Below are 13470 nucleotides of genomic sequence, written 5' to 3'. Positions count from 1 at the left end.
GAATGTCGGCGATTTTCTTTTCACATTAAGAGTGCAGTCAGTCCGACGACATCAACTTGCAATACCAAGCAACCTCCACAGTAAAGCTTATCCGCAGTTTAGACTCGGACAAAATGATAGATCCGTAGCAGCCGCACCCTACTGTGCTACCCAGAATCAACAATGGCGGCAACTCTGCGTCAACTGGCGCGCCCGGCCCTCCGCGCACCGTCAAGACATCTCGCCGCTCCAGCAATACCGACATCCCATATCCACGACCAGCACCGCCGCTTCCTCCCAGCGGCCTCGCGCGCGACATTCTTCAGCCTCCCCGGGAACCCGCTCGGCCCGCCGGCGCCCGCACATCTCACCGCGCGCCGGCGCCTGCCGTACCAAGCTTCGTCGCTGTACGACATCATCGCCGACGTGGACTCGTACGCCTCATTCCTGCCGTACTGCACACACAGCCGCGTGACGGCGTGGCGGCCCGGACCCGACGGCAAGGGCCGCTGGCCCGCGGCCGGCGAGCTGACCGCCGGCTGGGGCCCCGTCACCGAGACCTACACCAGCCGGCTGTACTGCATCCCTGGCCGGATCGTCGAGGCCGTCAGCGGCAAGGGGACACCGGGGATTTCACCAGCTGAGGCCAAGGAGTGTGGGATCAATCTTGACGAGATCATACCTGGCACCAAGGCTTCTGAGGGTGGGCTTTTTGAGAGCCTGGTGACGCGGTGGACTGTTACGCAGGAGGCAGGCACGGGCGGGTCGAGGCCCTGGGCGGACGTCGAGCTGTCGATTCGGTATCAGTTCGCGAACCCCATGTACCAGGTTGCCACGGCCAGCGTGGCTAATGAGATGGCTGGGTTGATGGTTAATGCGTTTGAGAAGAGGGCCAAGGACCTCCTTGGCGCAGGAAGGCCTTGAACACGTCCGGACCTTCCGGATCTTCCGGCTCTAACTTGATCGGCTTCGTTGGATGTGTTGGCTTTGTTGCAACGGGCGGTGTGTGCCAGCACATGGAATAAAACTATGTAAGATGATATCCACTGGAACATATGAGGCACATGTGTACTACTCTATACATTTAGATGACGATACCCTACTCTAGACTAGACCAGACGCCCATGCGTCTATTTTTAAAAAAGACACATTAAACGGCAATGTACCAGGAACCAAGTGTACGCCAATGAGCCAAATCCCATCCTAGTAACACCAGATGGAGGCCCAAACGCCTCGCTCCCAGTCTCTTTTTTTCTTTTTCTTCCGAATTCCCAAATGCATTTTTTTAGTCAACCATTAACGACAAAAAGCATTACTTATTCCCCCTTTTCACAGTCTCTATATTACTTCTTCATGGGCTCATAAACCCTAAAAGCACCAAACTCCCAAAACGCATCTGTGAAAGCAGATGGGGTCCTTGTGACATAATCAACACAGTTCATCGGACCTGTTGTGTTCTGGTGTTAGAAGAAATGCATTTCATTTATAGTTTTTTTTTTTTTGACATGGTGTAATAAATGTCGTCAACTTACAACCAGAACCCGCATATGCCTTGTCACCCCAGTCACCACACAGCGAAATGTTGAGAATAATACTCTGGTTCCTGAAATGGTTCCCAATGTCGCACTCCGTGCTGGGGAAGTCCGCCATAGCGGGACCCCAGCCGCTGGGATCGGGGGTGCCAACCTCGACGTCAGCCGGCACCTTGGACCTGGGGAACTGCCAGGTCCTGATGCCCTCGTCGCGCAGTTCAACGGCGAGGAGGCCACCGCCGGCCTTGTTGAACCCGGACCCAAAGGTATCGTTGACGTCGCCGCGGACGTTGCAGCCGGTGTTGTCCTCGCCGCCGCTGTAGCAGTCGGCCTTGGCGGGGGCGCCCGTCATGATGCGCTTGACACCCTCCATGGAGCAGCCGCTCGACGTGTGCAGCGACTGCAGGTTGCCGTCGGTGGCGCGGTTCACGGCCTCCATGACGTCAATCTCGCCGTCGCGCGGCCACTTGGCCAGGCCCGCCAGCCACAGCGCCGGCCATGTGCCGCAGCCGTACGGCGTGTGCTTGACGTCAAATATGAAGAGCCCGCGGTCGTACTGCCGCTTCGACTCGACGCGGACCGACATGCGGCCCTCGGAGACGTCGGGGAAGGTGTAGGGACTTGACGTGTCGTCGACGCGCAGGATGGCGGATGTACTGGAAGCAGAGGTGAGGTTGTACATCTGGGCCTGCTCGCGCGTCACGTATTTTACGAAGCCGTGGGCTGGTGTTGGTGCGGCGTCAGTAATTATCGCAGCAAGCACACTTTGGGTACAAGATGAGATTTAAAGCGCAAAGCGGCATCGAGGTGTCATACTTGGATCGTCTCCGCTATAGTAGCTGAACTTGTCAAAGAAGTTTGCTCCTGAGTCTCCGGGTATTGTTAGCCAGCCGAATCTTATTGAAGAGACAATGCTGTCGACGAAAGCCCACGCGATAGGAGCAATCTCGAGGATATATGGCGATTCACTTACAGGTTTCTGTGAGGGTGTAGTTGATCTTGAAATAGTCCGGATATCTGTTCCTGCGTTGCTCCGTCGTAACAACAACAGGAACTACGATAACGATGATGAGCACAATGAGCACCAGCGCGGCGATGAGCGCCCAGGTGCGCTTCCTCCATGCTCTGAAGCCCTTCTTGGCTGGATCTTCCTCGCCGGACGGCTGGTCACGACGAAACCATGAGCCCCTGGCTGCATTATGGGCGTCATCCTATTGCGCCAGGTTCTGTCAGCCACGCTCACTAAACAACTGAGGATCTTTTGCAAATGAGATAGAGAGGATATTACTCACCGAAACGATTCCCTCGGAACCACCACCCCTGAGAGCGGGATGTTCCTCGAAGCTATCGGCACTACCAGCTCTCAAGGCTGGGTGCTCTTCAACGGACCGCACCGACTCAGCAGCAGCGGCCAACAGCCTCTTCTCGTCCATGACGCTTGCCGGGATAGACGACAAGTCTGCGCCGCGCCTTATCCTCACCGCGTCCTGGTAGGTCGGCGGGATGGAAGACGGCCACTGCTGCCACACGGGCTCGTAGGCGATTTCTTCCACGGGGTCGAGGACCACGGCGGAGTCGCGGCTGGAACACCCCGCAGCCGAGCTCTTGCGCCGGTGGTGTTCACCTGCAGACGAACTCTTGCGCCGCTGGGATTGACCTGCAGCCGAACTCTTGCGCCGAAGGTTTTGCTGTTGCTGCAAGTGCTGCATCTGCTCGAGCTCAAGCTGTTGTTCCCGCTTCAACTGCTGCTGCTCCAGCTGCTGAAGGCGCTGCCGCCGCTGCCTCTGCATCCTGGCCTCCCTCATCTCGCTCATCTGGCGACGCTGCGGCGTGTTGGGCCTCGGCTGCGAGCGGCGGTGGACTCCGGGCTCGCTCAGAGAGACCCGCCTCTGCGACTCGCTCAGCCTGTTGAGGAACTCTTTGCTGTCCAACCTTCTCACCGCACGGGCTGGAAGCTTCTTTGGGGGTTCCCAGTACTCAAAGGGAGTGTAACCGTGCTCCTGTTTGGTGCGGCGGATGTAATCGTCAAACAGCTCGCTGTTTGCTGTGGCTCTGACGCTCATGTTTGGAAGGGTTTGCACGGGTTTTGAGTATACAGAGAAGCTTCGAAAGGGTCACCCCTTGCGTCTGCTATATAACCCGTATACCTCTTGGAGGCGCAGCAGGAGGCTGTGTTTGTTTGCCTTCGAGCGGTGATGGCTTTGATGGTATAGGCAATTTTAAAGGTACTTTCGAAAGGGTGCTCTTCTTTATATGATCAAAAAGGGAGTAGTGGCCAGTAAAATTCTTGGAGAAAGTAATATAATGTACGACAATACTTGGAGACAAAGAGAACGAAAGGCGCCAATCTAGACCGTTCAGACCAGCTGGGGCTCGTTACTGACTTTGCTCAAAGGAGGAATATACCGTTTGGTATGTGCACCTCGAGTCAGAAATGGAAGGAAGAGGATAGCGAGTGTGTCCAGACTCAAAAAATGGACCCGGAAGAGATTTACATGACCCCCTTTAAGCATAGATAAAAGGAAGCTCCGGAAGCTGGCGGGCACCTTATAAAACTTCCCGAACGATATCAAAAGAAAAAAGAATTTGCCAAGCTACACCCTCCCGCAAGAGTCGTCAATGCAGAATGTTACCAGGAGGCTGCCTGCTACGGAGTTGGTGTGAGTTCCGGGGTGGTGGGGAGCGGCAGGCGGCAGGCGGGAAGCGTAGAACAAGGTCAGCTCTCTTTTGCTTCCTCCGCTCTTTGCCAGGGGAAACCATCTAAATCGGGTCACTTTGGCAAAAAGGCTTCATGCGGGGCGTTCAGCGACCGGTCGAAAAGTTGAAAATGTGCAGAAGAATAGTCTTGAAGAAGTAAAAATGAAGGAGGAGGCCCGTAATCGTTGTTTTAATGTTTTGCTTCTCTTTTTGTGCTGCCCGTTATACCACGGTACGATAATGTGGTGCAAAGGATCCTCAAAGCTTCAGGACGGTTTTATGTCATGAGCTGGGGGGAACTGGTTTTGACCTACCTTACCCAAACGTTTTGCTGGGTATTGGTGAAGAAGGCATTTCAACCCAAAGGTCCATCGTCTGAAGAAAAGTGCAGCTCTGTTGAACCTTATGCGTCTGACTACAGAAAAGCTTGTCATGAATTGGATTTGAACTTGCTGGAGTTTTGCATAATGTTTACTGACGACTGCCGGGACCAGTAGTACAATGCATACCTGCTACCTTATCTATATGACTTGTTCACAAATTTACAGCTACTCGTATGCTGATCTTGCTATAGGCCAGGTGGGTACTCTACCTAGAACACTCGGTCTTGATATTTCAGAGTACGACTCGGGTCAGTCAGGCTCATAATTATGATGCAGTGTGTTTGGTTGGTGGCTTTCCTTTCCTTTCCTTTCATGCTCGCCACTTGTAGGTTCTCGACCCCCCATCCTAAGATACGCCAGCTCAACTTGTACCAAGTATAATACCAACATTTATCATCTCGTCCCACATACTTGACCTGCCATCGCAAAAATTGCGACCGGGATGTGACATGGATAGGAAGTTTTACTACTTTTCGCCGGGCGAGAATTGCAAAAGAAACACTTCAGAATCGCCGATACGAACCAGAAAGGAGGGTCCACGTCGAGTCGAGGTCCCACCAGTCATTGTTTTATCCTCGTTTTGCGGCCCAAGGCGAACCCGTCCCTACCATCTGAACTTGGGCACCTCTTTGCTTTTGTTTGAATCATCGTCAAAGGCCGTTTATGCGGTTACTGGTTTTTTGTTTTTGTTTTTTTGTTTCTGCTGTGTCAATCTCTCTCTCCCCCCTCTCACTCGGAGCTTTTTGATTCATCGTGCCGGTGCATGACGGTCGTGCACGACTCGATCATTCCGATTCAAAACAAACGACCAACCGCGAAAGAAACGTTGAATGAAAAGGATTGGGCCAGAGCAACAGGAAAAAAAAGAGTGCAAGTTACTTTAGCTTTGCCCAATTACACAGTTGTCGATCTTTTGAGATTCGAGATAGTGTGGCTTGACACGATACGATATGGCACGACAAGAGATGACGTTAGAGTAAGGAGTACGAGTTTAAAATGCCCGTAAGCCCTTGACGAAGAATGCTGATACGGATAACATGTTTTCTTCATCCACGAACGGCTCTTTTCTGCGATGAGAACACTGTGTTTAGCCCTCGTAGGAAAAGGGATTGGTAAGATCAGACAAGAGCGTTGCTACCCATAATGATCTGTAAATAGTATCAATTCATGGCTGGTCCCATTAAACAAGTAATGCCTTTGCAAGAGCCCTATAGTGTTTTCAAACAAGTTTCAATCGTCGTCCTCCACCCTAGCCCTCTTCGGCCTGCCGCCATCGTTGCTCGAGTCTTGCAGACCATAACCCCTCTTTGATGACGCGGTCTGTTCGACCTCGGACAGGAACTTGTCCACATTGAAAGGGTCCGCGCCTGCAGCATCCTTTTCGAACTGCACTGGACCTTCTCGGGCTTCCACATCCCCGGCACCGGAGAATGTACCTCGGCCTAGCACCTCACCATATCTGCTCGCCTTTTGTATCTTGGCCATCTCCGCATCGCCAGCCGCCTCGTCCTCATCATCGTTGTTCGCACGGGGCCGGTAGATACTACTGATGGCGTCCTGAACAGCAAAAAGCGGCTTGTCATAAGGGTTGTCCTCGTTGATGCCGCCCTCGAAACCAGATGATTGGTTGAAAAGTCGAGAATCGTACATGCCTTCTGACGACTGCGTGGGCTTGGCGAGTCCCAGCGCAATCTTCTCAGAAATATCTCGGTTCTGCTCCCGTGCCATGACTTGTACTCTCCTCTCCGCTCCCATCCTAGACTGTCGTAATTTGCGTTCCTCCTCCTTGCGTCGCTCTTTCCTTGCCTCCTCACGCTCTCGGATGTCAGATTCCTCGCTGTCTGAGCCAGACGAATAGGATCGGCTGCTGCGGCTGCCAGACCTGGACCGTCGTCTGCTTCCGGCACCGGCACGCTCTTCCCTCGCCTTTTGTGCCAGCTGCCTCAGATTCTCCTCCTTCTGGGCCTTCTCCTTCTCTGCCAGGCGCTGCTGCATGAGCGCCCTCTGCTTAACTTCCTCACGTGCATGTCTGTCGGCGACGTACAGAGACTCTGATAGCTGTGCGAATTTGTCGTTGATCGTGACGTCCTGTAGACCCCTCCCGTCGGCGGCCAGACGCTTGTCCAGCGGTACCGTGAAACCCTTGGGGTTCTTCCAGTTTGAGATTGGCGGCGGTATCCTCCAGTCCTCCTGGTCCTGAGCCGTCAACTTCCGCGGCGGCGAGTGCATGACGGGCGGCGGCGGGCTGGGTGGGCCTCGCGGAATCTTCTTGTGCTTAAACTTGGGAGGCTCCATCGGATCCCGTTGCCGTTCTACAATCTTCATGATCCGGTCCTGCTTTTTGGATGAATCGCCCATTTGGTTGGCCGGCGTATACCGCACAAAGGTCGCGTCCTTGCGCTGGCCCACGTTGACATTCTTGGGCTTTTGAGCCGCCACCGCGCCGCTGACTAGCGCGGCCAGCGCGTTCTTGGTCCTCTCCGTGGTGGCGGCAACCTCCTCCTCGCTAGGCCTCTCGAGGTTGATGTCGCCGGCCTCGGCCCGCTGCCGCAGCGGGATCAGGTCCTTGAACGAAGTGTGGATGACCCTGCTGTCGCTGTGTCCTTGCCTCGCGATGGCGTCGTACTTGACCTTGCCGTCCGAGCCCACTTGTACCGCCAGCGCGTTGCTCTTGGTCGCCCCCTTCTTGCCCATCTGCAGAGGGTACTGCGCAACGGGCACCTCGGGGAACGCGCCGCCGTCGCCAAAGTCCTCCTGGCTGCGCGGCCGCCATCCCGACCGCTGGCCGTACGGTGGCGGTCCGGCCCTTTTCAGCACCACTTGGGTCTCGTCGAGCTGGCCCGGGCCGAGAATCCGCGGGCCGCGTGCCTGCTGCCCATGTGTCGGTGCCTCTTCATCTTCGCCTGTGTATTTCGGTTTGGGAAGCGCCCGCGCGAGCCCGGCTGCAATTGTCGACATTATTTCTGATCGAGTCGACGGGTCTCTAGTGGTAACCGACAATGAGCCCCAAGTAATGATGCACGAGATGAGTTGGGGCTTGTGGTCGGAAAGTTAGCAACGCAAGCGAACGATTGTACACGAAATTTTGGGACTGCCGCGTTCAAAGTTCACCTTGGCAGCAGCCTGGCTGGTGCTAGCGCGATTGAAAAGGTGGGCCCGGTCGACAGATATGCGTTAATCGGGCCTTAGATAAGCGCGTCACTGAAGCTGATCTACTACATACTTCATTGTTCTACCATAACCGGCTTGAAGAAGCGGTTGTTTAGGCAATTGAGAGCTAGAGCATAACTTAAATCTGATTTTTTTCAAGACTCGCTTCCGGATCGGATGAATAACCAGACATTTGTAGGGAATTTTGTACTATGCACAGCAGCCACAGGCAAGGCTTCATGAGACTTGTTTGAATAGCTTGAGAGTACCAAAATGCCTATAGTGAACCCGCTTGCTTCACTCTCCCAAAAGGCTTCTAGAATTCCTTTCCATAACCGCAGCGCATGTTGTCTGCAACATACATTGTAGAAGACGACACAAATTTTCGAGTATTTCGAGACCTGCCCGTTTGCACCGGTTGTTTGCTGTACTCCTAAACAAACGGCCCCGAGCGAAAGTTTTACCACCAGTCAAAAGAAAACAGATCATACATATCCTTTCCTTGCACCCTAAAGTCCAAAAGACCATGTCAGTGAATTGACTCGAGCGTGAGTAAAGCAATATGAGACACGGTAGTCCTTTGGAAAGGCGACCACATACCTGGAAAAAGAACCTAACGATGAACACCTGCAGCGCACCCATCAGAACAATCAGTCCGCACTGGATCAGACTGAAGTTGATAATACGCTTTTCCGTGCTCCTAACAGTGGCAAAGTTGCGGTTCTCTCGTGTACGGAAGTACTTTTGGTGCCTGGTGATGGACGACAGCTGGCCTGAGATCTTGAAGGCCGACTCCTCGAGCGTCGTTGTCTGTTCTGGTGACGTTCCCTTCTTGGACGGGAGGCCTACGCGGGCTTCGTTCTCAACCTGAGGTGCGCGCAATTATGTCGTCAGTATTCCAATCCACATCCTCAAGTCATCCGTGGCCGATGGCGGCTGGGCCCGGGCAACTCACAGCAATCTCAAAGTCAATGACCTTGTCGTCGTATGAGCTCATGGTGTTGCTAAAGCAGAACCTGTACTCTCCAATGTCGTTGACGGTAAAGACAAAGTCGCCCTGGCGCTCCGCCTCGCCATCGAGAATGACCTTGCCTGTGGGCCCAATAACCTCGTAGTCGACATCGAAACTGCCACCAGATTGAACCTGTTTGTTTGATCCTGATCAGTCTGATTGCTCATTCCACGCCGGCATGGTTTGGGGACCGTATGCTCCTCATACCGCAAAGTAGAAGGCAATCTTCTCGCCCTTGGTCTTGCCAGCTGTATAGAAGCACGCCTTCTCGCTCGCGTGCAGCTTATATGTGAGGGCCGTTGCGGCAGCTTGTGCAGCAAGCCAGGCAAAGAGCCCGTATGTAAATAATAACAGCTGCATTGTATGGGTCGGGGGCGTTTGTATATCGTGGTCTCGTTTTGTTGTCGCAAACCCGCAATGGCGTGGGACGTCGCGGCAATCTTGTTCAAACCAAAACCTCTCTAGGTACGTACTCAACTTCTGGCCAGTTGTCGCAGCTTCCCCTGTACGCCAAGCTTTCACACTTTACGCACTGTGGGACATCGCCGGCAAACCCCTCCCTTGTCAGTAGCTTATGTAATAAGCAGGGATCTATCAAGCAAGGCAAGGTACCTTGGGTACGTACTTTTCTTGGCACGTGAAGGCACTGCCCGTCAATAATGAATGCCTGCTGGTGATATCATCACTCCCTCGGTCACGGCTCTAGACTAATCAGACCGGATTCCACAGGATTCCCTGCTGCAGCGCGGCTCCCTGCTTAAACCTTTGGTTGCATGCTATCAATGCACCTAGACCTACCACCGTACGCTTTGGAACGTATCGCATGTTTAGTACAAATTTTGTGATCTGCACTTTCTTTTTCTTACCGTCTTCCTCATAACCCTCAATTGAGAAGCCGAGTCAAGTCTTGTGTCAGGCACCGATTTGCTTGATTGCTTGTGTGCGTGTAGGTGCACTCACACACTCTCCTCCCTCGACCCTCACAGTCCCTCCATCCATCGCACGATTACTATCTGCAAGGATTAAATCACAAGTATTCAACCTTGCCGTCACGATGGCGAGTTTTCAAACCAGGACTGCAGCCGTCAGTTCGGTAGCCTTGAGGTTTCTGTCATATTTCTTTCTCAGATGGGGTCTTCTGCCCCTCATCCCAGCGGTGGTTTTTGGATTATTCGCCATTTATGTCCCCAGCTTTATTTCGGGATATAAAAAAGATATCGCCGACGATGTGGTTGTAAGGGACACAACTATCACGTCTCCTCCAGTCGTCAAGCAAGAAAATGGAAAGGTCAAAATTGTCTCTGAAGAGGTTGAGATTCATGAGGTGATCGAGAAGAAACCGTACAAGCTGTGGCGGACCCTTCTTGGCGGGAGGCCGAATCCTCGCTCTCCCCTCGCTTCTTATCTCACCTTCGTCGTCAACATCTTGCTAGTGGGCATGGTCGCGGACCGGTTGTTCCGGGAGCATCTTTACTCGACTGAGGACCTTTCTTTTGTCCGAGTTGGTCACGTCTCGGACACGGAAGCCAAGTTTCTCATCCGCGAACCCGACCAGACGAAGATGCCCGTCACCCTCCAGATCCGTCTTAAAGACCCTGAGCCACCGTTCGAGATGTCGACCTGGCAGAGTGTGGGAGGTGTCCGCTGGACTTTGAATGAAACTGATTACACCGCAGTCCTCACCGCGCCATTGCGCCACTCTAAGCAGCGCACCTATGTGTGGCAGACATCCAACAATCACTCTGGCGAGTTCACATCTGCGCCAAAGCCAGGCCAATCTCCTGACCTCTTCAACGGAAAGTTCACTTTTCTTTCCACCTCATGCATAGTTCAGCGCCTACCGTACAACCCCTCAGACCACGCACTTGCGATTCCCGGAATGAGGCACTTGGCCAAGGTCCTACCAACCCTTGGAGCTCAGTTCATGCTGTTCCTCGGCGACTTCATATACATTGACGTACCGAAGCGCTGGGGCACCCACGTCGATGTGTACAGGCAGGAGTATCGCCAGGTCTACGCATCACCCGATTGGTCCGGTGTAGGGCAGAATCTCAGCTGGATCCACGTCCTTGACGATCACGAAATTGCCAATGACTGGCACGCCAACAAAACAGGCGTATACGAGGCCGCCGTTGACCCTTGGCACCACTATCAGACGGCTGTTAACCCGCCACCCGCCCGTCAGGCTGGTCTTCAGGCAGCAAGGGCAGGTGTAACGTACTTTGAGTTCTCACAGGGGCCAGCAAGCTTCTTTATGCTTGACACACGTACATATCGCTCCAGCAACTTGGTTAAGCCTTATGACAGCCCTGAGAAGACGATGCTTGGAAAAGAGCAACTTGAGGATTTATTGGACTGGCTACAGCGCCCTGAGCCTAAGGGGGTCAAGTGGAAGATTGTAGCATCGTCAGTCCCGCTCACCAAGAACTGGCGCGTTAACACCCAGGACACGTGGGGTGGATTCCTCGCCGAGAGGCAAAAGATTCTTGAGGCCATGTGGGAAGTCGGCACGCGTGGCCTGGGCGTTGTTGTCCTGTCCGGCGACAGGCATGAGTTCGCCGCTACCAAGTTTCCTCCCCCAGCTGGCTCAAAGTGGCCCGAAAGCTCAGCTGTTCACGAGTTTTCCGTAAGCCCGCTTAGCCAGTTCTACTCGCCAATCCCGACCTATCGTCAAACTGACGATGAGGATATTGAGATCAAGTAAGTTTGCGACGTCCGCACCTGGTTCGCTAAGGTATGTATTGCAGCTACTAATTGCTCGCCCCTTTGCTAGATACATCAACAAGGGAAACTCTAAATTCGGAGCCATCACATTGGAGAACATGGCCGGAGGGGAACAGAGCACCTTGACGTACCGCCTTTTCATTGATGGTGTGGAAACTTGGGATACCGTGGTACTCTCGCCACCAGAGCCGCGCAAGGAAAGAGGACCTAGCTTCTGGGATAACATTCTGTAAAGCTTCAATACTCTACATCTGGGCTCCTGAAAACTGAGGTGTATTTCATTTAGTTGTCGGGTGTCTACTGGGTCACGGCTTTGATCACAAGAGCGAGACTAGCCTGGGGCAAAGGATCGCATGTTTCAATTTCTTATGTCGGTTTGTTTTTTTTGGGAGTTCTTGGACTGCTAGATTAGACCAAGCAGCGGAATATGTCCTCACTTAATGAACAACACTTTTAATATTTCTTCATCTCCAATCCTCGTTTTGAAACTTCTATATTATAATAGTACATTACTTTGTACAAATGCCCTCGAAACTTTCCGGGGCCCAAGTGGAGATGTATATGCCCAAATAGAAATACAGCCTCTATATCTATCATCCATCCCAAGCAAGGAATGAAGGTCCCTCCCTCAAGATCATTTTCAAATCCCCAGACCAAAACAGAAAAACGCCGATGCGATGCAAGAACACGGCCCTAAGCCATGACGTGGAAGCCCTCCTCCTCTCCTCTGCGTCGTCAACACCAAGTCTCCAGGGAGTCCGCTGCAACACTCCCCCGCCAACAGGCTAAAAAAGAAAAAGAAAAGCCCATCATTCATCCTTGGGACTCCTCAACCACATTTCAATAGCGGCACTAAAAGCCGCAAAACCCGCACACCCTATGGCTGCAGCCTGCGGGCCGCCGTTCCTGGCGAGGATGGCACCCGTGACGCAGCCGGCAGCGACGCCGTTGCCAGCATCATTCTTGGCGCGCAGGCCCTCGATCCCGCACTCGATGCCCGAGAACATGGCGCCGACCTTGCCAAAGTTCTTTCCCGTGCTGACGGACCGCGCGCCCATGTCGCGGAACCCGGCCGCGATCTGCGTCTTCATCGGCAGCGACGACATGGGCGGCGGTGTTATGGTCGGCGGGCTGTAGTTGCCGCGCGGCAGCACCATGCCCGTGCCGGCGGCGTACGGGGGCTTCGGGGCCGCGGCTTTGGCGGCGTCGGGCGTCGGGTGGTGGAAGGGTGTGTCGTATGCCATCTGTTTTTGGCTGTGGTTAGTTTTCTGTCCCAATAACATCTCTCTCATTCTTCTTGCCGGGTAGGGCGAGCTGAGATTCAGAAAGTTTGGATGGTGGGACTGCGTACCGAAGCCATGAAAAGTCCAAAGACGGCACCAAGACCTAGACCGGCGACGCCAGACATGACCGTTTTTGCTGCACATGATTCGCCAAAAGATTTCAACTGCAAGATGTTAATGGAAACTAGTTAGTCAGTCTGAAATCTGTAACAGACTGCAGCAAGTATGCACAAACCTTCTTCATCTGCTCCTCGTTCGGATCCGGCGCCGGACCCCGGCCGGGGAGGCCTGAAGAGCCTGGGAAGTTCATTATGGAAGTGGGTGTTTGAGCTCTTATCGCCGATGTTTATATTGCCAATAAAAATAACGAGCGGGCAAAAACGATGATAATTGAGAGTTTCAATATGTAATTAGCAGCAAAGTGACCACTATTGAAACAAGTCGTGATCTTATCGAGTTGGTGTCGGCGCCCAGCAACTTTGCGCCAGTCCAGCCCAGTACACGGCGAAATAATTTCTGCCTCGACTCGCCGCCTGGTTTAAGCAGCGGAGCTCTGGTCGCGAGACCCTGGCCTCGTCGGGCCCGGCTTGGCGCGTTCAACGGGGCCCACTTTGGATAATCAAAGCTGTCAATGCCCCGTTCCGCAAGTACGATCCCGGATCTAGCTTGCGACCTAGACATTTTATCATCTGGATTCAACTTAGACTAGC

At 53.5% G+C, this 13470-nt stretch overlaps 6 protein-coding genes across 6 annotated transcripts; 2 read left to right on the top strand and 4 right to left on the bottom strand.

The window, feature by feature from the left end:
* The first annotated feature begins 40 nt into the window (after positions 1-40).
* MGG_07474 (cyclase/dehydrase) lies at positions 41-1126 on the top strand. Its single transcript, XM_003711330.1, has one exon. The coding sequence runs from the start codon at positions 163-165 to the stop codon at positions 901-903; it is 741 nt and encodes a 246-aa protein (XP_003711378.1). The 5' UTR covers positions 41-162; the 3' UTR covers positions 904-1126.
* A 173-nt stretch (positions 1127-1299) lies between these two features.
* Positions 1300-3621, bottom strand: MGG_07473 (glycosyl hydrolase). The gene is made up of 5 exons (XM_003711329.1): positions 2804-3621; positions 2485-2722; positions 2328-2381; positions 1512-2234; positions 1300-1426 (listed from the first exon to the last, which is right to left on the bottom strand). The coding sequence occupies exons 1-5, from the start codon at positions 3572-3574 to the stop codon at positions 1323-1325; spliced, it is 1890 nt and encodes a 629-aa protein (XP_003711377.1). The 5' UTR covers positions 3575-3621; the 3' UTR covers positions 1300-1322.
* Positions 3622-5603: 1982 nt separating this feature from the next.
* Positions 5604-7688, bottom strand: MGG_07472 (pre-mRNA-processing protein 45). Its single transcript, XM_003711328.1, has one exon. The coding sequence runs from the start codon at positions 7547-7549 to the stop codon at positions 5822-5824; it is 1728 nt and encodes a 575-aa protein (XP_003711376.1). The 5' UTR covers positions 7550-7688; the 3' UTR covers positions 5604-5821.
* Positions 7689-7835: 147 nt separating this feature from the next.
* On the bottom strand, positions 7836-9274 carry MGG_07471 (uncharacterized protein). Its single transcript, XM_003711327.1, has 4 exons — positions 8961-9274; positions 8697-8885; positions 8342-8608; positions 7836-8250 (listed from the first exon to the last, which is right to left on the bottom strand). Exons 1-4 carry the CDS (start codon positions 9111-9113, stop codon positions 8227-8229), a joined length of 633 nt encoding a protein of 210 aa, XP_003711375.1. The 5' UTR covers positions 9114-9274; the 3' UTR covers positions 7836-8226.
* A 166-nt stretch (positions 9275-9440) lies between these two features.
* Positions 9441-11970, top strand: MGG_07470 (uncharacterized protein). The gene is made up of 2 exons (XM_003711326.1): positions 9441-11453; positions 11527-11970. The coding sequence occupies exons 1-2, from the start codon at positions 9808-9810 to the stop codon at positions 11708-11710; spliced, it is 1830 nt and encodes a 609-aa protein (XP_003711374.1). The 5' UTR covers positions 9441-9807; the 3' UTR covers positions 11711-11970.
* Positions 11931-13245, bottom strand: MGG_07469 (mitochondrial import inner membrane translocase subunit tim-22). Its single transcript, XM_003711325.1, has 3 exons — positions 12996-13245; positions 12829-12924; positions 11931-12721 (listed from the first exon to the last, which is right to left on the bottom strand). The coding sequence occupies exons 1-3, from the start codon at positions 13068-13070 to the stop codon at positions 12287-12289; spliced, it is 606 nt and encodes a 201-aa protein (XP_003711373.1). The 5' UTR covers positions 13071-13245; the 3' UTR covers positions 11931-12286.
* Between the last annotated feature and the right edge of the window lie 225 nt (positions 13246-13470).

Source organism: Pyricularia oryzae, chromosome 3 (genome assembly GCF_000002495.2).
Source record: "Pyricularia oryzae 70-15 chromosome 3, whole genome shotgun sequence".
NCBI classification, from domain to species: Eukaryota; Fungi; Ascomycota; class Sordariomycetes; order Magnaporthales; family Pyriculariaceae; genus Pyricularia; species Pyricularia oryzae.
The sequence above is the reverse complement of the archived record's forward strand: the minus strand, read 5'-3'. Positions and strand labels throughout refer to the sequence as shown.

Bases quoted from the DNA above. Each gene is read 5' to 3' on its own strand.
- MGG_07473 (XM_003711329.1), bottom strand. From the start codon at position 3,574: ATGAGCGTCAGAGCCACAGCAAACAGCGAGCTGTTTGACGATTACATC. The intron at 2,723-2,803 runs GTGAGTAATATC...CTGGCGCAATAG, and splicing joins GTTCCGAGGGAATCGTTTCG to GATGACGCCCATAATGCAGC. The intron at 1,427-1,511 runs GTAAGTTGACGA...AGAACACAACAG, and splicing joins GGCATATGCGGGTTCTGGTT to GTCCGATGAACTGTGTTGAT.
- MGG_07470 (XM_003711326.1), top strand. From the start codon at position 9,808: ATGGCGAGTTTTCAAACCAGGACTGCAGCCGTCAGTTCGGTAGCCTTG. The intron at 11,454-11,526 runs GTAAGTTTGCGA...CCCCTTTGCTAG, and splicing joins GATGAGGATATTGAGATCAA to ATACATCAACAAGGGAAACT.
- MGG_07471 (XM_003711327.1), bottom strand. From the start codon at position 9,113: ATGCAGCTGTTATTATTTACATACGGGCTCTTTGCCTGGCTTGCTGCA. The intron at 8,609-8,696 runs GTGAGTTGCCCG...CGCGCACCTCAG, and splicing joins TCATTGACTTTGAGATTGCT to GTTGAGAACGAAGCCCGCGT. The intron at 8,251-8,341 runs GTATGTGGTCGC...TTTGGACTTTAG, and splicing joins TCGTTAGGTTCTTTTTCCAG to GGTGCAAGGAAAGGATATGT.
- MGG_07472 (XM_003711328.1), bottom strand. From the start codon at position 7,549: ATGTCGACAATTGCAGCCGGGCTCGCGCGGGCGCTTCCCAAACCGAAA.
- MGG_07469 (XM_003711325.1), bottom strand. From the start codon at position 13,070: ATGAACTTCCCAGGCTCTTCAGGCCTCCCCGGCCGGGGTCCGGCGCCG. The intron at 12,925-12,995 runs GTTTGTGCATAC...AACATCTTGCAG, and splicing joins ACGAGGAGCAGATGAAGAAG to TTGAAATCTTTTGGCGAATC. The intron at 12,722-12,828 runs GTACGCAGTCCC...AGCCAAAAACAG, and splicing joins TTGGACTTTTCATGGCTTCG to ATGGCATACGACACACCCTT.
- MGG_07474 (XM_003711330.1), top strand. From the start codon at position 163: ATGGCGGCAACTCTGCGTCAACTGGCGCGCCCGGCCCTCCGCGCACCG.